At 34.0% G+C, this 24505-nt stretch overlaps 1 protein-coding gene across 1 annotated transcript in view; it reads right to left on the bottom strand.

Moving 5' to 3' along the window:
- Window positions 1-24505, bottom strand: part of USH2A (usherin) — a 777454-nt gene that overhangs the window by 321003 nt on the left and 431946 nt on the right. The window contains 2 exon segments of the mRNA XM_079107116.1: window positions 18457-18604; window positions 24128-24299. Of these exon segments, the coding sequence (XP_078963242.1) occupies window positions 18457-18604; window positions 24128-24299 (320 nt within the window).

Here is a 24505-nt window from a genome sequence, read left to right as displayed (position 1 = left end):
ATCCTCCCAATAGACTTTAGGGTCCCAAAGCAATTGTGGCTCTTCCCAACTTGGATATTTCTACAGCTTAACATCAGGTCTAAAACAAGTAGGCACATAATAAATATTGACTGAGTAAATAAATTAATCAGCATGCAGAGTAAAAAATATCAGCATTCAATACAGGGTGACAATTTATGACTGTTAGAAAATGAGATAAACTCTAAACCTGAAAAGAGAACTAAAAAGATAGTACTAAAGAATAGCTCAGACAGAGAATTTTAAGACATGACTCTAGCCAAGACAAGGTTATCAAGGAAGTTCCTGATAGTTGGCTTCTAGGAAGTCTGACTCTAAACTTTATAGACACAAAAATTTGGCCTTGTGAATTTCCTGAGAGTACATCTAACCTTCATCCATCATCACTTCAGAGATAGGATAGCTCTTATTGCTTGTCTTACAATAATCCTCATTAACCTATAACCTGACAGCCTACTGGAGTCCACATCACAGGACAAGTTGAGTGGAAACACCCTGTGGATGTGGATTCCTATAGGATGCTGCATAGACTATGAACTAGGTACCAACATTTGATGCTGGTTTTTCTATGGGGAGGAGAGATGGCAATGGGAAGCAAGGGGAAGAAGTCAGCATGATTTTTCCATCATACTTAATCACTTACACAAAATGTTTTTGCTTTCTCTATGCACACAGAGGAATGTTCACATCCTGGATTGCACAAAGATACTACCAAATTAGAACCTGAGAATATTATCTGTCCATTTGGAAACTTCATGGAACTATTCTAATAGGCAAATAGAAAGATATTATATGAAAGGAAAAGCAGGCATCGCCCTGCATGCTGACACTCAGGACATCCTCAAGGGCATCTCTTTATATGACAAGATCCAATTATGTAAGTATTGAAAGTAAGTCTACAGAAGGCTAACAAAGACAAGACCACAAAGGACATAGGCCTTTTAGTGATAAAAGTCTCAGTAACTCACTAGGCAAACAATCCCAAACAAATGAGCTACTAGCTAAGACCAAAAGGAAATATAAATATCAACTATGACTTTACAACTATTTATAGAAAGAAAAATGGTAGGTGCTCTAATGTTTCACTTCTTATTAAATAGAGATTTGTATGTGATAACCAAATTTCTTTCCTCCTTTTCCCTATTGATTTATGTAATATAAGTTAGTGAGTGTTAATTTACAGTTTAATTTCTAAATTGCTGAATATCCAGGTGGGTATGTCTGAACTAAATGGGGGATAAGCATCTCCCAGACATCAACATGGTGACCAAGAGTGACAGCATCTTCATTCATACAAAGCATGGTAGGATAACATGAGGCAGAAGCAGAGTGATTACTGCATTGGTGGCAGGTGGAGAAAGTAGAAGCATGGGTATGAAGTCAGAGGCACTGAGATGGTTATTTTTCTTATGTACACAGCCCCCATCTACACTGCTCTGCTCTGCACTACTGAGCCTGCAGGTCTGTGGACTACATTTCCAGTTATTTTGCTCACTGGCTTTGTGTTAGGTTCTGCCAGAGGTGGCTTAGTGGTATGGGGAAAGCAATAGGGAGAAAATGTCCAGTTTCTAGCTTCAAGAACTATGGACTTTGCTGACTGTTGCAGGAGAGAGGGAGAGCAACAGCAGCCTCCAGCATTCCAGACAGCAGAAGCATCTCTTCTGCCCTGGTAGCCTCTTCAGGAGTAGAATGTTTTTGGGGTTTCAGCTCTGGATGGGACAGTATCCCATGACAGTTCAAGTAACAGATCAGCAAATACAGCAGGGAGCAGCAGCCCTGTCAATCATTCTTCATGAATCAGTTCCTGCTATCTTTTCTCTTTTTTTCTCCTAGCCCTTTCAACCTCTTTTGAACCAACTCTTTATATAAAATATCCAACTCCTGAGGCCTGGGGATAGCTCAGTGGTAGAGTGTGTGCTTAGCAGGCACAAGACTCTGGGTTCAATCACCAGCAAAAGTAAAATAATTCAACTTCTTATATAAAATTTCCTCTGTCTTAAATACTTAGCACACTTTGTCTTTCACCCATTAGTTTTTGATCAATACATCTTCTAAAAATTTAAGTTTTTTTTAAAAAATGTTAATGCTCTTAATAGGGCTATTTCTACAGCCCATTTTTTTTTTTTGAAGGTAACTTTTTACAGTTTATCTTTTTAAGTACATTTCTTTTATTTCCAACTTTTTTGGGGAAACGTTTTCTTTAACTATTATATACTACTTATGGCCTCACAAAATGGCATGGCTGCCAGCATCTGGTCTCCTTTATTTCTAGCATGCCCATCTAGGATGACTCTAAGACTACTTAGAGAAAGTGTTTGATTTAATGCCACTTAGTACTTGACACACTAAGCACAAATGAATTAAAGCTATGAAATTAAAGATACATAATGAAAAACCAACTAACACATAAGAAAGTTAGGGAAGAGAGATAGATAAAATCACAGTAATAAGAATGAAAAAAATTACTATGTGCCACACACTCTGTGAAACAATCATTTAATCCCTGCCAAAAAATCTTATGAGCAAATAATGTGTTGCAGAAGCTCTTAAAGAAGCAGTCAGACCCTTGAAATGCTATCTGGTTGACCTGCTTTTCAACAGAAATAGAAAGTACCCAAATCAATACTTCCCTTTTCTTACATAATTGAGGAGCAGAGAATTTCTTTTATGCCAGGATTATGTGCATAATATCTCATTTATCTGACATATTGGAAAATGAGATATTTTATAGAAGTTAATTTTCATTATAACTAAATCTCAGCCCTTATGTATGAACTTTAAAAATCTTAACCGTTTTTGAAGAAAATCATTCTAGTAAGTACTATACACTTACCTGTCTTCTCAGGCAGAATATAATGAATATAATTGAATCATTTTGTGAAAACTCAAACTGTGATTGTGGACATCAAAGACTATAGTCTCTAATTCAGTATTGCCTTGGGGACTGATGAGAGACAGGGTATTCACCATGCTCCTATCCAGAACATCACTCAGTGACTCCACCTTAGCACTTGAGGTGGTAAAAGGTGTAAAAGTCTCTTTCTTGAGACTTTTTAAGATCTGCAACCTCCCTCAGTGACAGTCTCTCCAAAAGTACTTTTTTTTTTTTTTTTTTTTGGTCTACCTGACTCTAACAAGTTAACCACTAGCAATCTATGCTGAAAAACAGTAACCATGACATCTGGAACTATAGATATAGAAAGAACAGACAGTTGTTGAGAGAAAGGGCTTAGAATATGATGAGTAAGATGGCAAATGAGCTGAGACTGAAACTGAGAATTTTGACAGCTAATTCACCTGCTCAAAACTTTTTCGATACAGGATACATTGAGAATTTACTGAGACTGAGGTCCATCTTTTGTGCGCGCGCGCGCACACACACACACACACACACACACACACACACACACACACACACACACGCATACACCCCTGGGTTACCCAGCATTCTGTAGGTAAACAGTATTTGCAGGCAAACATAGAACAGGCTGGGGGATGACTTGCAGGACAAATTGTAGAAGCAGTGGACGCTGGATATGTTTGTCCTCTAATTCATTCTTGACGCTTCCCTCCACAACATTCACTATACCACCTCCATCCCCAAGTCCCAAAGACTTTACATTTCAGATTAATTTCTATCATATATATTTCCATGGTCATCTAGTCTATTCTGACATCATCTCATACTTAAAGATAATAGCCACTTAGGTATCTTGAAGTATCATGTTCCTCTACAATTTGTTCTTTATTCTACAGTAAGAGAGGTATGATACAAAATTCCTATCTGGTCACATTACATATGATCAGTGATCCATAAGGCCTTTGCCAAATACCAGAAATATGAGAGTGGCCTATTCCAGATACAGGAAGCTGGATTAATGTAGGCTGTGATGCAGAAGAAAGGACTCTCTGTGTTTTCTGCCTTTGGTCCAGATCTTAAGGGTCAATCACCAGATCTCAAAGTCAGGTAAAAGTGAGATACTGATGTGATTTAGAGCTGGTATCCTCATATGCCCTGCAAAAGAGGGCCTGAGACAAATATAAGTATTTCCTCTGATCTGCTTTGGTCAAGGCCATTACCTATGAAATCCTGAATTAAGGGCACACAGATAACCGACTGGTAAACTCATGGACAAGAAGATGAATCATTTGAAAAGAACACTTTATTTCTTATCAAGATATGGGGACAAGATATTTCTTAACTTGTTTTTATTATCAGAGTTTCTAATATAAAAAAATCAGTAGTTTGGAACACTACATAATTCAATTCAAACATTTAGATTTAGTAAGTAACAAGTCTATTACCACAACATTTTAAATTTCATTGACCTCAGATTCCTAAACTGAATATAAAAAGCTAATGAAAATAATGTAGTGGGCATTTTAATTGTAAGCCAAAGAGATGACTTCTTTCTTAACTGGAACACAGGACATGTATGAATGGCTTTGGAGAAATTAAAAGATTAAGTTCTTGAAATGTCATGTAAATATTTTCAAAACTACAGAACACAAAATAATTAAAATTATTAAAAAGTGCACTGACCGCTTACTTGGAATCAATCCATTATATGTTTTACATGGAATCTTCTCACTAACATTGATAACTCTATTATTTCCATTTTATAAAGATGAGGAAATGAAGCCTTAGAAGATTAATTGTCCAAGATCATACAAATATGAATTCAGGCATGGAACCCAGAAATCTCATTCTGCTGTTGTCACTACTCCCATTTTATCTTTCTGAACTAATTTTCTAAAATTTTTTAAAATGCATCTTGTATCAAAAACTCATACAGAAAAAGACACATAGGCAATTAATAAATATATGAAAAAGTGTTCAACATCTCTAGTAATTAGAGAAATGCAAATTAAAACAACTCTAAGATTTCATCTTACTCCAATTAGAATGGCTTTTATCAAGAACACAAACAATAGATGTTGGCATGGATGTGGGGGGAAAAGGCACACTTTTACATTGCTAGTGGAGTTGCAAATTGGTGCAGCCACTCAGGAAAGCAGTATGGAGAATCTTCAGAAAACTTGGAATGGACCCACTTTTTGATCCAGTTATCCCACTCCTTGGCTTATACCCAAAGGACCTAAAATCAGTAAACTACAGCAACACAGCCACATCAATGTTTATAGCAGCTCAGTTCACAATAGCTAGATTGTGGAACCAACCTAGATGCCCTTCAACAGATGAATGAATAAAGAAACTCTGGTATATATATATACAATGGAATACTATTCAGCCATAAAGAAGAATAATATTATGGCATTTGCAAATAAATGGATGGAATTGGAGAATATCATGCTAAGTGAAATAAGCCAAGCCTGAAAAACCAAAGGCCGAATGTTTTCCCTGGTAAGTGGAGGATGATATATAATGGGGGTGAGGATGGGGAATGAGAGAATAAGGGGGGAACTTTAGGATATGTAGAAGGAAATGAGAGGGAGGGGTATAAAATGGTGGAATGAGACAGACATCATTACCCTATGTACATATGATTACACAAATGGTATGAATCTACATTGTGTACAACCACAGAAACGAAATTATGTACCCCATTTTTGTAAAATGAATTAAAATGCAGTCTGTACGATATTAAAAGCTAAATAAAAATAATTAAAAAATAAAATAAACAGGCAACAATAAAGTGAAAAAAAAAAAAAAAAAAAAAAAAAAACAACTCATGAGCAATGCCCTAATAACAATCAAGGTAAGTATAAAGAAGATATTAACATACACTTAATAAAAGTTTACTGCCTACAAGGGACTACTCTTGGTATTTTGGGTGACAGAATAAGAAATAAGAACTACTCTTATAGAAGTAAATAGAGGTAAATAGAGTATAGGTGTGAATAAATAACAACCCCAAAGTTAAAGAATGATAAATACCACAAAAACCTTTATACCAGGCTAATGGCATAGTTAAATCATGGTAAATACAGGAGCTTCTAGAAGAAAGAAATCACCCTGGCAAAGGCATTTCAGAATGCCTTTAGAGTAGCTAGATCTACACAAAGACATACAGTCTCTTGTAGGTGTTTTATATGGTACAGCTGCGTCTACCATAAAAGGTGGAATGGGAAAAGCCTATGATTCAGGAAGATGCTCCTGATGAGGAAAATGGTATTACTAATATATAGAAATAAGAAAGTGAAGGTTTAGTTAAAGGTATCATGAATATACTGATATTTACTGTTATTATTAAAGTTGGATAAAGTCAAGTAATAAAATAAGCCTTCAAAGGAAGGCTGGGGCCTTTAGTACTACTGAAAGGAGTTGGAATTTCATGATATACAAGAGAAGGATTGATATTTTATGAACTGACTCAGAAGTATAATGAAATAATATACAGAAAAGTTAATCTAAAATCTAAAACCACTGGAATTGGGACAACTATGGAGGTAGGAAAAAATAAGAGTTAAAAATACCTAAAATCATAATTTTAAAAGTCATCTTTTCATGAATATGTAGTAACTAGTTGTGACTGAGACAGGGATATGGTACTGCCACATTTCAGTACTAGTCCTGATAAAGTCTAAAAAAAAAAATATAGCCATAATAGTTTAGTATACACTAAGAAAAACAAAACAAACAAAACAAAAAAACAGCAACAAAAAACTATTAGGGTTAGGATGTGCTTGTCTGGATTATGGTAAAACAGTGCCAACAGTCAGAAAAAAGGCCTACCTTTAGATCATGGAGTTTGCAATGAAAAACTCATTAAAACCAGGTACCAAAGAACTAACTTATCTTTATACTACTGGTTAAAAAGGAGACTTCAATTTGAGAATTAAAAATAAACCTATGTCTTGTGATTCAACTTTTCCATATCTTAACTCTATCAATGTCAAAATCCTTATTGAGATCTTGTACTATAGTTTTGACATTGGAGGAATCTAAGTAAAGGGCACGTGGGATCTCTGTTATTTCTTATAACTGCATGTGAATTTATAATTATGTCAAAATGAAACACTTCATTAAAAAACAAAAACTCTTTTGCAAGGGACCAAGACGGTAAAAAGAGACAAACATGTAAGTCTGACAAAGTTTATGCTCAAACAATTATAATTACATTACTGTTTTTATCAGGAATAATTTAATCATCAGGAAAACACCCTTGATGGTACAGAGCTTTATTTTCACTTCATAAATGAGAAAAACAGATTTTAGAGAGCTTTAATAGCTTGGTCAATGTTATACAGCTAGAAAGTTGAAAAGTTATGTGTTAGCCCTGAAATATTCAGACTATCATATATAGAACATTTGGCTTTAAATATATATTATATATCTAATAAAACATAACATAGAAAATATTCTATAAATTTCTTTAATGATAAAATTAAAAATCAAAATGTTACATAACCTTCACTCAAGTTAAAAAAAATATTGTTAAGAACCTGGAAATCTGCCAGGTGTCCATGGCTCCAATCCCTGACAGCTGATTACTAGCCATTTGAAGAACCATGTCTTATTTTCTGCCTAGGATCACATCCCTAAACAACATAATGTTTTGCATGGTTTTATATTTTGTATTAAGTGAAATTATGTAAGATGTGGGGTTTTTGTACCTTTTTTTGTGTAACGTATCTGTGAGTTCTGTCCCTGTTGTTGAGAATGGCTATGTTACTTTGGTTTTGGTATGGGAAAATTCAGATATTTAAATCATTTCTATAATTTGATTACTGCATCAATGTATTTGTAAACTTTTTTGTATAAGCCCCGAGGCAGCTACGTATATATGGAGTGAGTATATATGAATATGCTTTAGGAATTATGTGTTATACACATAAAAGGGAAGAATTTAGAGTTGACCCTTTCTTTGAGAGTGAGGTTAACAACTACTTGATCTGGGAAACTTAGACTATCTCTTCTAATTTGACCTATGCTATTTACAGCAAGTCTTTTGTAAACACTAGTCTGTACATCTATTAAAAACAAACTTTTCATAGGTCTGGATTCCTTATTCTTATATGTGTATATTAACTCTTTTTAAGATTCCTCTCCTACCCCAATCAAGTCCAGAAAGTACAAAGAAAGATACTATCTAAACACCATAAAATTAAAAAAAAAAGTCTGTTGGATTTAATAGATTAGTTTTTTTAGCAGTATTATAGTTCATCAGATGTATTTATGGAGCACCTACTGTGTGCCAAGCATTGAACTATATGCTTGGAATACAGAAGTTATCATATTAGTCCTGGTTCCTGCCTTCATAAAACTAATAATGCAACAGAGAAGACATGGTTTAAGTGCATTAAATGCATGTAAAGTTTATTAAGAAAAAGTAGGTGGAATAGAAGAATTAATGGAGATGAGGAATGGGAGGCAGATGCTAACACAGTCTGAGTAGGTTGGGGCATAAGTTTTATTTGAGAAACTGATCTTTAAGACAAACCTGGCACATGGAACAACTTCATCAAGAGAAAAAATATCACTAACCATTATTTGACAAATTATAACATGGATTTCAAAATAATAAATGGAAAGCTCTCATTGAGATATCAGTAAGTTGATTACTACTTAAAAATTAAATATCATGGATTTATTAGATAAACAATCTGCCTTCAGAACCTTTGAATATGGCTCACTTTATTTGCTTTTAAGATGTGTGTTGTGCCAACACAAAGCTTAACAAAATGGAGTTTTAAAAAATGTATTTATTTTCTGACACTGTTAAAACAAAAGAAAGCATTTCAAATTTATCTCCACCTTTCCCATTATTCTCCCCACCACAGCCCCAAAATCTGTGTGTTAAAGGTGGATTAAATGAGATTTAGGAATCCATTAGGGTTTCAGAAGGAAACTGATGGGAACTCAAATGGACAACGGCAGAGATTTTAGTAAAGGGGCAATGTATAAAGATGTGGGTAGAGTTAAGGGAGATGAACAGGCAATAATAAATCACCCCATATAGTAATGGTTGACTCCTAGGAGACCATGCTAACTAGTTGACTAGGAGCCAATAAACATCCTTTCATTTGTAGGGCAAAGGGTAACAATGGGTTCCAGAACCTAAAAAAAGAGAGATTTATAGGAAAAGGTAATTGGATAGAAATTATAGCTTTTGGTAGACTACAGCCCTGTTCAGAGTCATACAGAAAGGGAACCACGGGGAATATGTTCTGACACTCCATTCTTTTCCCACCCTCTCATACTTTGCAGGTGCTGCTATGGACAAGCCAACAAGAAGTCAGGGAGAGAGGAAGCCCCTTGACCTGAGGTTCATTTTCACTTTACAGATGAGAAAAACAGATTTTGGAGAGATTTAGTAACTTAGTCATTGTCATACAGCTAGAATGGTAGGGCTATATGTAGGCACTGATACATTCAGACTCCAAAGTACATAGAACATTATACTTCAGAGCTCTGTATGCCTATTTTTCCTACAGCCTTGTAAGGCACAGGGCAGAGTGAAGAAAAGTAGAGAATGAAGTGTAGAATGGCAAAAGATAAAAAATCCAACAGAGAAAAAGTTAGTATCATTTATTTTATTGTATCTTACTGCACTGCATTTTCTGTGCTTTTACTTGCTTAATGTTTTGTGTTAATAATTATTGAGAGCTGTTTAAAAAAACCCTTATTATGCTATGTGATACAGGGGAGCCAGGTTATTTAATCCAGTTATACATGCAATTCTTCCATGGATAATCCACAAATGGATACTTAATGCTCATTGGCTGCCTAATGTAAGCAGTTTCAAGTTTATCACCTTTCTCTTTCCATAATGATGGAATTTTTAAGGTGTTTAATTTTCACAGGGAAGCTGAATCATAATTGTCCATAAAGCACATCCACTGGGGTATATATCTTTGTGCCTCTTCATCATGTTATGTCAAATTGTATTTCCTAAGGTGCTCAATAGGTTGTCATATATAAGGAAGGAAATTCAATGAGTACAATATAATGTAAATTTAATACAAGGTATCTCTATTTACACTGAAGAATTCTGTTTACTCTAAGAATTAAACAACAATGCTTTAGTGTGTCATAAAATAACATGCATACTGAATATAGATGCTCCAAATATATTTGTTTGTTTTTTTTCCAGTGCAGCGTGGCAATATGCATATCAACTGAGGACTGCCCCCAAGGTCCAGATGATGATTGAATGTGGCAGATATCTCCCTATGTGAATACTTGATCCTTCAATTAAAAGGGAAGAGAAGAACTCTCACATGGTGGAATAATGCCTTATTACTGTTATGCTTTCCTAAAAATGGAATCAACGGAACCTAAAAAAGACTGCTTGGGAAATTCTACCTGACAAACTGATTGGAGGTGTTTCATAAAAGTTACACAAGGTTTGCTCAAAACTGTCAAGCAGTTTTCCTAAGTGATTCACTGAATTCTATAATCTGTTTCACCTATTAGAACTGAGCATTTCCAAGAAAGTAAATAGAATCACATTTTAGCTGTTTAAAAAGAAATTGGTTCAAAATAAAAAGTTTTAAAAGAACCACAAACTGGTATTTCTTTAAAACCAGAGAAAGATCAGAATAGAGATTTTAGGAATTTTGTCTATCAGCACTGAGAACAAGACATTAAACAAGTAAAAGTAACTTAAATTTTTTTTTTCTTTTCATTTTGCTAGAAGAATCCTATAGTAAGAGAATTTCTACAAAAATTAAAGGTAGAAGAATACAGAACAAAATCATGAATTTTTATGGCTCACACCTTGTTTTATTCTTTATTACATTGCTACTTAACCACCTGTCAATTGATATTGAATAATTAAATTGGTTAATTTCTATAAGACTGCGTTTCCAAATCTGAGCATTGGGATAATACCACCTCATGAGGTAACTTAGAAGAATTAAAGTACCTAGCAAATAATTCAAATAATTCTGAATTGGAGCTGTCATTATTTTTACTTTTATTATTGGCAATAGCAGAAAATCAAATACTTTTTTCTATTCATGAATACTTCATTAGTATTTACACATATACCATGTACATAATTATAAAATTTTTCTTCTATAATATTACTGGTTCATGTGAAGTATAACATATATACAGTGTGTGTAAAAGCTCTATAGTTAATAGGTTTTTCTATTAACCATTCCTAAAATAATGTATATGTTTAAAAACCTGAGTTAAATGTTCTTCTAATAATGTTCTATTGCCTTCATAGCACTATGTATAAGTCTACAAAAAAATTAACAACCTCCTAAAAGTTTTGTTTGTATTGACATGATTGCCACTATCTTAATATATATACCTATATATACATATATAATTTATAATCTATATAATATATAATCTATATATAAATTCTCACAGGTAAATGCAAATGGCCATAACCTCCTTAAGCAACTTTCATTTCTCAAGATGAACCTGGGACCCTTGTCCAAAGGGTGACAAATTCCCAAGCTCTTTCCTTGATGTACACATTTTTAATAAACAAATCCTGATCATGGTATCCAGGTATCTCTTCACACTGAAGCATGCCAAACATGGTGCTCCATGTGTTGTCTCCCTGTAGAATAACTATAGATTGCCAGGCTGATGAAACTTGAGTAAAAGGACAGGCCTCTAAGTTTGTGCTTTAAGCATTTAGTAGGCCAAGAAGGAGAGATTCCTTCCTCTCCACTGCCTGTGAAATCACCCCACTCAGGTTACATAATTATAAGATGTGGTCTAGATGTGCGTTTATGTATATTATATGATTGCATATGCTTCTCAAATCAACACAATTACAATTTTATTATTGTCCTTATCATCAGTAAATATTAATTCACTCAATGGTTATTTAAAACCCATGTACTCTGTTACTGGCACCCTGCCAAGGGCTGGGACTAGAATAGTTGAGGCACATGTGATTCCTGCCTTCATGTAGCTCACACTCTAACACAGAAATGATTATTAGGTATATCTCCTTAGGTAAAGATAGAGAATATAAAACAATTGATAAAGGCTAAGAATTTTAAAGCTAGTATGTTGAAACATAGCCAGGCACAGTGGCACATGCCTGTGATCCCAGAAACTCGGGAGACTCAGGCAGGAGGATCAAAAATTTGAGGTTAGCCTCAGCAACTTAGTGAAGCCCTAAGCAACTTATTGAGTCCCTGTTTCAAAATTTAAAACAGTAAAAAGGGATAGGGATGCAGTTGAATGGTAAAATCCTAGGTTTAATCCTTAGTACAAAAATAAAAATTAAAAAGAAATCCAAATTAGTTGAATATCACCTTAATAGTGGTATGTATAGCATTTTGCTATATAATGAGGAAAAAGTGAAGTATAGTCAGATAGCTATGCTGTTTTAGCAAGGAAAGGGCAAGTGCGAGGAAATGAGACATTTCAAAATTTTAAGAAGAAAGTTTCTAAAAGGGAATATGGCTCATGAGAATTCAGATGCTCTCAAAAGTGTAATTCTAATTATACATCTGTAATCCACACAATACAGGTCACAAATTTCTTAGACAGCACTCCCTTGTTCTACTTCCCTTTGGTGGCTAATGGCATTACAAAGGAAGAGTTAAGGTCTTCCGTAACAAAGGGTTCCTATGTACCCTGGACCTAAAAGTAGCTCCTCTTAGAGTTTTTAAAATCCTGCCTGAGCTTGCAGCTTATAAAGGACACCTTTGCCAGAGGGAACAGGAGTACAAAGAACTCTGATTAGAGAAACACAGACCTGGAGTGTCACGCCATCATTTTTGCAGGTATGTGAAGCAAGGGACTAGAATTAAGCAGGACATATTTGAAGGCAAGCAAAGCCTTAGGTGTGAATCAAGTGATAATGATTTCACGCTTAAAGACCAGACGAAGCAGAGTAAGGCAATTAATATAGCAAGTGGCATTATTTGTAAGAGCAAAATATGAAAATGTAGATGCCCATCAATAAATGATGAGTCATCTATACTGAGGTTTTATTTCTTGGGATTCTATACTGCTTTTCTAAAGAATGAGGTCAAGGTAATCTTATCTGTCATGCAAGGGTATTTTTACCATATTAGTGAGAAATGTAAGTTTCACAACAGAACAAATACTGTGATCTCACCCTTGTTTAATAAATACATATTTTCTTCATATCTTTATTGGATTATTCATCAATAAGTTTTGACTATTTTAAATTAACACGTCTTCCAGTTTAAAAGTTTATTGATTTTTATCAATATCATACATTCTTTTATGTTGTAAAACTGTGCATAACACAATTTGCCATCTTAACCAACTTTCAGTGTATAATAAAGTTATAAGGACGCCTCATTCAACAAATCTCTAGAAATTTTCATCTTGGAAGGCTGAAACTCCATACCCAACGAATAGCAACTTTGCACTTCCCCTTTCACACAATACCTGATGACTATAATTCTACTTTCTGTTTTTATGTGTTTGGATACTGTAGATAGCTCACATTAGTTGGAACCATGCAGTGTCTTTTTGTGACCGACTTACTTAATTTATCATAATATCCTCATATTTTATCTATGCTGTTATATATGACAAAATTTCCTTCACTTAATGGTTAAGTAATATTTCATTGTATTATAGACCACATTTTGTTTACCTATTCACCTATCCATGGTCATTTGTGTTGACACCTCTTGACTATTGTGAATGATATGGTAAATGTAGGTATACGAACATCTCTTTGAGATCCTATTTATAATGCTTTGCATGAATTATAAGAAAGGGGGTTGCTGGATCATATGCCAATTGTATTTCTAACTTTTTGAGGAACCACCATGCTTTTTTCCATTCACCATTTAGTATTCCCATCCACAGTTCATGAGGGTTTCAATTTCTCCATATCCTCCCCTAAAATTGCTATTTCCTTTTTTTTTTTTTGATAGATGTAATTGACAGCTTTTAAATTGAACATCTATTGTGTGGCAGGCACTATTCTTGGAGTTACTGGTACATTAATGAAAAAAAAAAAAAAAAACAGAGTAATAAGAGAAAAATTCTCTGCTCACATGCCATCCCAGTGCAGGTGCTATGGAGCAGGACCAGGTGGACAGAAAAAAAAGAGCTGAAGTTACCAAGGTACAATCTATTATCTTAGAACCCTGGGTAAGGATTATCCAAAGACAATAATGAATAGAATCTGATCACTTAGATAAGAATCAGTTGTGAAAAAAAACAGATGATATTCTAAGCCATAGTGGCAAAAAGACTCTCAATTGCTTCATGGGCCTGCACATTACCAGAACCTTTTGTATAACTTTTATATTTTGTCATACAGGCAAGTACAGAAAATATACATAGTTCTCATATTAGAAAGTGGATTTAATTTTTCTCAATAAATTTTTTTTCCATGTTTAGAAAGTTCTAGTGAAAAAAAAATTCATTTAGGGGCTGGGGTAGTAGCTTAGTGGTAGAGCACTTGTCTAGCATGTGTGAAGCACTGGGTTCGATCCTTAGCACCATAAAAATAAATAAATAAAATAAATTTATTGAGTTCATCTAAACTAAAAAAAATTTAAATATTTTATTTAGACATATAATTTATAGAGTCAAGATTCTGGAACCTGAGTGTATAAAACCAGAGAAGCAACACCTGTTTCAGATTATTACATGCTAAATGCATGTGTGTCTGTGAACCTGCTCTACCTTCATGAAGATGGAGAAAGGTAACACTCCTAAATTCTGTAGGTCTCCTCAGAGAGCTGCTTTTCAATACATTTTGCACCTCACACACTCCCAACCTTGTGATTATCTATTTATATAGTCTGGATCTGGAATGTTCCCCAAAGGCTAATCTGTTAAAGATTTGGTCCCTAACCCATGGGGCTATAGGGAAGTGGTGGAAACTTTCAAAAGTGGAGCCTTTTAGATCACCTACGTGGGATTTTTAAGGGCAGCAAGGTCATGCCCTTGAAGGGACTGTGGGACCCTGGTCCTTTCTCTTTTGTACAAAGCCATTACATGAAGAGACCTTGTCCACCATGTGCTCTTACCATGATGTACTGTGCTACTACAGGCCCAAAGTAACAAAGTCAAATGTTCATGAACCAGAACTTCCAAAACTGTGAGAAAAATTAAAACTTTTGACTTTTTAAGTTGATTTATCTCATGTATATGTTATAGTAATGAAAAGTTGATTAACACATTGGTTTACATGGATATTTCCCTTTGAGAGACTCGGTTATCATAGAAATGAACAATTAAGCAAATTCATTTTGTTGTCTTCTACATATAAAATCATGACGCCTGATAGTTCTTCAAAATATATAGTTTGAATAAACAAATTCAGATTTCTGTAGGGCATGAGGAGGCTCTTGAAGTTATTTGGGTAAGCCATATTAGTAGCCTGCTTTAGAGGAGTGAGGTTGGAGACCTGTAGTAGTGAGAGAAAACATGAGAGAGCAAGAGCTGAAGTTCAGAATGCCATCAAAATTTCTATCCAAGATAACTGAGTGTTGGTAATTAATGAGAGAGAGAACAGAGGAGAGAGAGAGCACAGAGAAGCAGAGACCATAATGAGGAAATCAACCTGGATATGCTGAGTTTAAGATGTAAAGGAAATTCACAGGAAGCTCCCCAGAAGGGATCCCAAGAAGAGGTCTCAGCTGAACAGTATATTTAATACTCATCAGCATTTTGGTAATAACCAATACAGTGAGCAAACATCATTATTCATGAGAACTGTGGTGGAGCCCTAGGATCTACTTATTAAATTAACATCCTCAAGATAGTTCCAATGATCAGGTGTGGGAAATGATATTAGAATCACTTGAAAGGTCATCTTTAGTATCATAAGGGTGAAACCCATCTTATTGTTCAATTGTATTACTCTACTGAAGCATATTAGAAATTATAAAACAACCATAATATAGCATATATTGTAATATGTGCCTGGGGCTTCCATTAAGTTTGACCTGGGAATATTCTGGCAAAGAAAATTAAAAATTCTTGAGTCAAATACAAGATCCAAAATCCCCCCCCAAAAAAACCAGTCCCAGACACCAAACAACCAAGCAAATATATTTCAGGATCAAATATATTCCAAACTGGCCTTTAAGTCCTTCAATCTTCTCTCTTGGTATCACTAGAGAACCAGGACTTTGCAGTATATATAGGCCACCAAAGGCAATTTGCACAAGAAACAATTAAATGAAGTAAATAAAAGGTAACACTAAAGAGTGAATAGAATTTGAGGCTCTGTGAAGGGAGAGAAATGAATGATTCGAGGTCCTTATCATCTGGGGGTCATGTATCCAAATAACTTTAAGACCAGGCTGAAAGAAGTAAATGCCATTATGAAGGTACAGAAACAGACTACATGGTCAATGGAAGTCGAAAGTTAACTTAAACTCAAGGAATAAAGGATAGAATGATTTCATAGAATAAGAGGCCTGTGATTAACCTGGAAGAATGAGTTGACTTTATATATATAAAGATCTGGAGAGGATCAGGATTGTTAATTCAAATTTTAAAATCGAGGAAACTGGGATTTGAGGAATTTAGTAAATTTGAAAAAGTAACAGTTATCTTATATCTGCAACAATTTTTGACTCTAGGCCTTTTTGGGTCCACACTCAAGTCTTTCAACTTTACATTAAGCTATAAATATTCCAGGGTAGCTAAAACGGGAGATGTGCTATAAATTTAGGTTGAGCCACAAGTTGGAGTTATATGAATGCCAGCCTACAAAATATGGACTTTATTTCTCAGGTATTTTCCAGGAAGCACGGGAGGTTTTTGAAAACACACAAAGGGACAAGATAAGTTTTTCAACAATCACACTACCCTCACCAGACAATCAACAATAGAAATAAAATACTGGAAGTTTCAGGAAAGGTGGAGAAGAATTGTGGAAAGAAATAGTTTCTTCTTCTTCTTCTTTTTTTTTTTTTTTAATGAAAATTCTCTTAAATTTCTAACCATTGCCCCACCATAAAAATTCTGAAAATTCTGCCGTGATTAAAAACATGTCTTTAAAATACTGTGGTAATGTTAATAAATATTTCCCAAAGCTCCCCAATTCTTCTTGCTCATTGAATATATTTTAAAAGTGCTTCGAAAATGTAGAAGCATAATAAGCAAAGACCTTTGAAATCTGAAATGTATTTCCCTAGACAACCAAAGATTGCCAGTGGGGTAAAGGGAAGAATTCTACTGTGCAAATCATGTAACAGCATTTAACAGTGGTCCAATCAGAATAAATCATTGACATTTTCATTGCCATCTATAGACTATATTGCATTGTAGCGAAAGAAGTGTGACAAGATTTTTTTAAAAAATAATTTTAGTTGTAGATGGACACACTACTTTATTTTATTTATTTATTTTTATATGGTGCTGAGGATGAAACCCAGTGCCTCACATATGCTAGGCAAGCACTCTACTGCTGAGGCACAAACCCAGCTCCATGACAAGATTTTTTGAATGCTTAACATAGTAACAAATAGATATCCATTTATTTTTTATTAGGAAATTTGTACTAGTACAGGAATAACTTTAATAGCAGAGATAATCACTCACTCTAATTATTGGAATTCTCTCTGCTACCTCAAATATATCTACAGCATTTGTCAAAAGTTTAATTAAAATGAGATGGCTGAAATAATTAATATCAGAGTAAACATAAGACAAACTAATAAAACCACAATTTTTTTCTTTCCTTCCTTTTGCCTATGCTGAAAGAGGCCATTTAAATTTTTAGTAATGAGTTACTTAGAAGAGTTTCTATTATATTAATTCTTCTTGATATGTGTCTCAAAGAGGAATGGAATTTGATGTTCCATAAGTTTCTTTCAGTGTGGTACAATGGCACTACATTGTGTGAATCTTAAAGATACTTCTGATAACTGAATAAAACAATTTCTACCAAAAGCTATTAAAAATTCTTTATCTTGAGTTTTGTTTTAAAGAAATTTAACTGACTAGCTTATTGCTCCAAACTATACAAGGACATATAGATCACATAAAAATACACACAATCTGCTCTAAGATAAATAGGTGTAAATGTATGTATGTTTAATGTATGCATTGTTTAAAAACTGCATGTTGAAATATTTATAAATAGTATATTATAGAATACAGTTCCAAGTGGACTCTTTTAAGATAAACTTATTAAATCAAAAGCATTTTGAAATACAATATGTACATGAACTTTCCACCTCTCCACTTCTCCAAGGAAGAACTAATGGCTGTTAAAAACTGAAAGTCATTGAAAATACAATGTCACTCTCAAAGCCGCAGTCTTACGGAATCCTCATTTGTTCTCTTCACTTCTCTTTGAGCATGTTAGACAATAAGATGCAGTACACAAGAACTATCAAAAGGGAGCACTTTTGAGCCACCAAAATTGTGTTAGCCTAAAAACCACAATCTCCCCAACTACAGACAAGGATACTATCTCAGGAATTTTATGTGCTAAAATGATCATTAAAAATTAAGCACCACATATAAGCTGCCATTTAGAATATTAATTTACCTTTGCTAATCATCTTTTTAACTTGAGGCTAAAAGAGTTCACTTACCATTCGGATATTCGGGCCCAGTCCAGGAGATGTTAAAGGAGTCTGGTGAATAGGAGTGGGCTCTGGGGGGTGGCACACCCTCTGGGATGGATTCCTCAGTTATGATCTCGCTGGCCTCACTCAATGTGCACCCACCACCCGTGCAAGCCTAAACAGAGATGCCAAAAAAGCATATTTCACTCTAGGTCCCCAAAGTTTAGACCAGCACTGAAGAAAGAAAATTCATAATTGAAGTTTTAGATTTTGTTAAAGAATGCTCCTTTCACTCCTCAAAATAAATTTGTTTCAAGGCTGAAGTCTCACATTTAATCAAAATTTGCTTTTTCAGGACATAAGACATCAATCTCCCATATGTAGAAATTTATCTGGAATGTGTGAAGTAAATACCTGTCCTAAGTCAGAAACTGGAGATCAAGGACGTATACTGACTGGTTACATAGCCCTGCTGAAGTGAGCCTTGCACAAAGGTTTCCAGAACAAAGTAAACATGCATACACACTCACACACGCACAGGGGTACACACCACATGAGCATAGCACTAGAGACTGAAGACCAACTTTGGGGTAAGATAAATGTTCTGGAGGGGAAAAAAAGATGTGCAGCAAGTAAAATTGCTTTTTATTTACCATAGTGTGACCAATATATTTTTATTTTGACATGCAAAATTAAATACAACAATACTTCTCAATCAATCTGGAACACCGTTGAGTGAATGTTTAGTGACTTAGAGGGTCAAACAATTCACTTATGTGTCAGAGAAGATGGGCTACATTGAAACATGAAATTTGTCATTAAACTGATAAATTCAAAATAATCACAGAACCTGTTATGGTTTGAATATGAGGTGTCCCCTGAAGCTCCTGTGTTAATGCAAGAATATTCAGAGGTGAAATGATTGGATTATGAGAGTTGTTGCCTAATCAGTTCATTCTAATTGAATGGACTAAGCAGGTGGTAACTACAGACAGGTAGGGCATGGCAGGAGGAAGTAGATCACTGGGGCATGTCTTTGGTTTATATATTTGTTCCTGATATCTTGATCTATCTCTCTGCTTCCTCACTGACATGAGCTGATCAGCTTTCCTCCACCACACCTTTCCACCATGATGTTCTGCTTCACCTCAGGACCAGAGCAATGGAGTCAGTCAACTGTGGACTGCACCTCTGAAATATGAGCCCAAAATTAAACTTTTCCCTCTCTAAATGGTTCTTGTTGAGTATTTTGGTCACAGCAATGAAAACTAACATACAGCCCTTCTCCTTAATCAGGTACCACTAATAACAGAAATAGTAAAGTGACTTTTAAAAACATTCAGAACATCTGTGTGCCCATTTGTAATAAACAGCAAAAAATTCTTAATCTTACTGTATGAGCATTTCTTCAGGAAGTTGAGACATATATACCAGGTTTTTCCAGACAATATTTGCTGGCAAATATTAGTATTTTTATCTTTACATAGCAATGTTATTTCAAAACTATACTTAGACTTTGTTCAGTAACTCTTCAAGTTACAACTGCAATTTACACAATAAAATTTTAAAAAGTTTCACAAAACACAAAACTAAAATCAATAAGTAAGTGAAGCAAAATTATAGGACGATATGAAAATTATAGGATGATATGGAAGATAGATAATACTAACATTAAAAAATTTAGCACCTTTTTATTTCTTCTGGCCTATTTTGCGTCTTTTACATTAAATGTTGGGGGAATGGTTTTCTGAAACCTAAACAGTAATATTCTTTTCCCTTAAGATAGGAGGAAACTGACTATTTTTAGATATTTTCTCATATTGTAGTATACTACTACTCACTAAGTTTTTGTTAACTTTGCAGATTTTTCATTACAAGTACAAATAACAATTCAGGGTCAACCAACCTGAAGATCACTCTGACTTCCTGTGGTAAGAATACAGCAGTAGCCCATGTCTTTGGAATAATTTCTCATCAGCATAAGAAATGTTCAGATGGGTGGAACTGTGACCTGGCCATGTAATTACATTAAGATTGAGGCCTACTTAACCTCTGTGGGTTTCCTCTAATTCTTGGGTTTGGGATGTGCAAACGTACATAAGAGAAAAAGCACATTCCTTCTGAAAATGAAATCTTTGCAAATAAAGAGGAATCAGTTGACTGCAAGGTTAAAAGGTGATTCAAAGCTTTAGGACAAGAAATGCCTAGCTGAAAATTAAAATGGGAAATGTTTAAACACACACACACATACACACACACATGTGTGTTAAAAGTGTATCGAAAAATATAATAGGAAAAGAGTTCATATGACAAAAGTAAGTTATCAAAGGAAAAATAGTCAAAAAAGCAATTTTTTCCAGTCCATATATAGAGAAAATTCATCCCACTTACATTTTCCATATTTTTATGTTAGGGACAAACAATGTTGCAGCACTTCTTGCTAAACTTACCACACACTGGGATTTAAATATGATAGCTATTTGTCACTATTTTTTTTTATTAATGTCCTAAAAATTTTCCCTTGCTAACTCCCCCAAAATATAATGTACTATGTGATACATAATTTTATATTTCTTAAAACAGAATGTGGATGAACTTGTTTTGAGAATTTTGTGGAATTTCTGAAGATGAATGAAAACATCCTCTTCTTTGTATTGTGTCATCTGAGATCTGTAAACTTTTAACTTGTTAGAGAAGTCCCTCAAGAATCTAAGGAATTCATTATATTTTTTCTGGTTAATGAAACGGTGTATAAAAAAGGCTGCTGAAATATATAAGCAATGTACTAAAAAGCTGCCCACAATGTTTGTTGTTCTTGTTTTGCCTGAATTCTTTGTGCACTTTGAGGGTCTATTCTTCAAATGGCTTCTTATTGTTCTAATCTGACATTATTTGCAAGAGATTGAACAAATGGGTTTCTTTTTTGACCTACCGGTATCAGAAGCCATACCATTTAATGTCGGTGAATGCTGATTAAAATTCTGGTTTGGATAAATAACTAGTGGGATTGATTAAATATGCCTCTATGAAATGGCAAGGTCTTTGAAGGCCTGCAAGCCATTGAAATAAGACATTCCAAACTATGTCCTATGATTTTATTCAATGATAGCAATTTGAAAACAAAATTCACATAGTCATGATAACAACCTGACATGATGAGAACTATCTAAGCAAAATGAAAATTCAATTTTGGTATAAAGACAAGCAAGAATAATGAAATTATATCAATTATTTTTGAAATTATGACTATTAGGAAGATTCAAAACTTCCTAATAGATGTGATTGTATTAATAGTTTATTTAATTGCTAGTTTATTCTCTTTATTAGGAGTTATCATGATTCAAAATATCCTTCATTGAGTACAGTAACTTATTACACTATTTCTTGCAATGGAAAGAGTACATGCTTTGGAGCCACACAATCCCTAACTCTGTTGTTTCCCAGACAATTATTTATTATACCAAAAGTCTCAGATTATTTATGAAATAATTGTATTTGGTCCTCATTCATTTCATTCAAGAATTGTTTATTGAGCATCCAGTTTCCACCAAGCACTATGCTTTGAACCTGCACATACAATATTGAAAGAGGCAGTCTCTGTGTTTCTGAAGTTTATTATCCAATCGAAACCAAAAATTAAATGAAGCCACATGAAGTAACATTTCTTCTCTAAGAATGGAATAAACTGCAGTGGTTCAAATCCCCATGTATCTTCCTGTATCCCAAAAGCTGTTTAAAGGCTTTGCTCTCTGGATGTTTTGTTTGCAAGCACTTAGTCAACATGCTAAGACAATCTATAAAGGCAAGTCCACTTTGCTGAGAACCTGATCTTTCTCTACTAATCTAATGACCTTGAGAGCTGGATACCACACTGAAACTGTGAAATATACAATAATCCCTCAATTAACCAAGATGAACCTAAAATGTTCTGGTTCATTTAATTTATTGCTTAACAGAGTTAAGTAAAAAACCTTTTAGTTGAATACTTCCTGAAAACACATTAGAGTATTTTCTGCCCTAATAAATACAGTGAAATTGAAAATAATGTGAGCAAGTTTATTTCCCAGCAATAGTAGGATAAGGACTTCCACATCTTTATGTCTTCTCTCATCAACATTTGTCAAGGTTGATACATACTGTTTGAGTTCAAAGAATACTATTTAGGGTTACTATTTTAGCATCTTGGAATTTTTGGGCTCAGAAAGACATTAAAATCACTTAGTTCAATATCCCAATTTTAGGCTTAAAGAAAATGAAACTCAATGTGTTAAATAAATTTGCGTTAGGTTACACAGTTAGTGGCAAAATATGAATTAAAACTCAGGGGAGCAGATTCCTAAGTTAGTGGTATTTATTTTTCAAGGCATTATGATATTATAAAATATAGGATATTGAAGTAGATTTTTTGATTGACGCACTGCATAGCATAATCTCAAAAGTGCCTTGGGAATAAACCTTTTCTCCTATCATTTGCTTCCTTCTGATAAAATCCCAAAACAACATTTTCTGTTTAATTTTGGTTGCTTCCAAGCAATTTAGATTTTTCTCCATTTTGATATTACCATGAATTTGAAAATATTGTGGACTTCCTTGTTATCTTTTAAGATCAAGTCAGTACACTACTTACTTCCTGAGTAATACAATTGCAAGCAATTAAAAATGTGATTTCATAGACCCATCTGCTGTGCTAAACACCGAGGCACACAGAGCCAGCTTTGAACAGGATTTTTAACATTGTCTGATTGCCCTTGTTTTGTGATGTCAAGTCAGAGAGTTAGCAATAGTTGAATGTAGTTTATTTTCTCGTGGTATAATATTTAGAGCATTCAAGAGCATGTTAAGTAAAATGAATGCATACACAGTGTCTACATAAATGTAAATTTATTCATAATCAAGAGCAGAATATTTTCTATGGCATTTATCAAAGCAAATATCCTTATATAGGTATTGCTATAAAATGAAGAGTGTGTTTAAAACAAATAAGGACAATCTCATGTTTATATTCAGTTATTTTCAGATGTGCTATTAAACTTAAAAAAGATTATATTTCATCAAAAAACAAAAGGAAATACTGAGTATAAATTCCAGAGTAATATCAAGGTCCTTTAAAAGACCTTTGTGTAAAAGTGTTGTTTTGCATTAAAAATGCTATTATCTAAAGAAATCTCTAAACTATGTTGATTCTGGAGTTTTATTAAGTGACTTTTCTTTCAGGATCAAAGTATGACAAAAACTGCAGTATAAAAACAATCAAGAATATTTTGGGGTCATTTAATCTGCACTTAAAATATAAGCTCTAAATTTTCATACTGTGCATTGTTTTTCAAAGAGATACAAGCACCACAGTAAAATTACCTTATTAATCTAAGCATTTTTTGAAAAGCTCTCAATAATTGCAATGTTCTGCTAATAATTTAAAAAATAATTCTTGATAAACCCAAATTATATTTGGGGAAAATCTACTGATTCAGATGGTTACTCTATCATTTTGCAAAATATAAAATAAATAATCAGATATTAGATCAAAATAATTCACATTTAGGATGAGAGGCAAGTTTTCAGCACAAATATCAATTCATGAGGTTTTGGTGTTTTGCATTTTTTTTTAAGTGAGGAAGGGAGAAAAGATGGAATAAAGGGAAGGGAAGAAGGAAAGGGATGGGGACAGAGAAAAATGATAGTAATAAAGTGAACTTACTCCTAGCTTGATGAGATATTTACTACCAGGGAAAAGATGTTGTAGCGTGTGATCCTGGAAAGGTTCAGTACTGTTATAGACAACATTCCAAATTGCAAAATCATGCGTGTGATTTGAAATATATAATATATAGCGTTCTAGAATTCCATTTAGTTTCCTCGGTTGTTTCCACCTGGGAATGGAAAAATATATATTATTGTCATCACTCAATCAAGTAAAAATTGAAAGGTGCAGGATTTTCAGAGGACACACATAAGCTTGGATTTGTGCCACAGTAAACAAAAAAATACAATGAAAGTTCAAAAGTGATTCATTTCCAAAAACACTGCAGTAGTTATTAAATGCCTATTCCAATTAACATAACAAAAATATGACGTA

The sequence above is a fragment of the Sciurus vulgaris genome (assembly GCF_902686455.1).
Source record: "Sciurus vulgaris genome assembly, chromosome: 12".
NCBI classification, from domain to species: domain Eukaryota; kingdom Metazoa; phylum Chordata; class Mammalia; order Rodentia; family Sciuridae; genus Sciurus; species Sciurus vulgaris.
The sequence above is the reverse complement of the archived record's forward strand: the minus strand, read 5'-3'. Positions and strand labels throughout refer to the sequence as shown.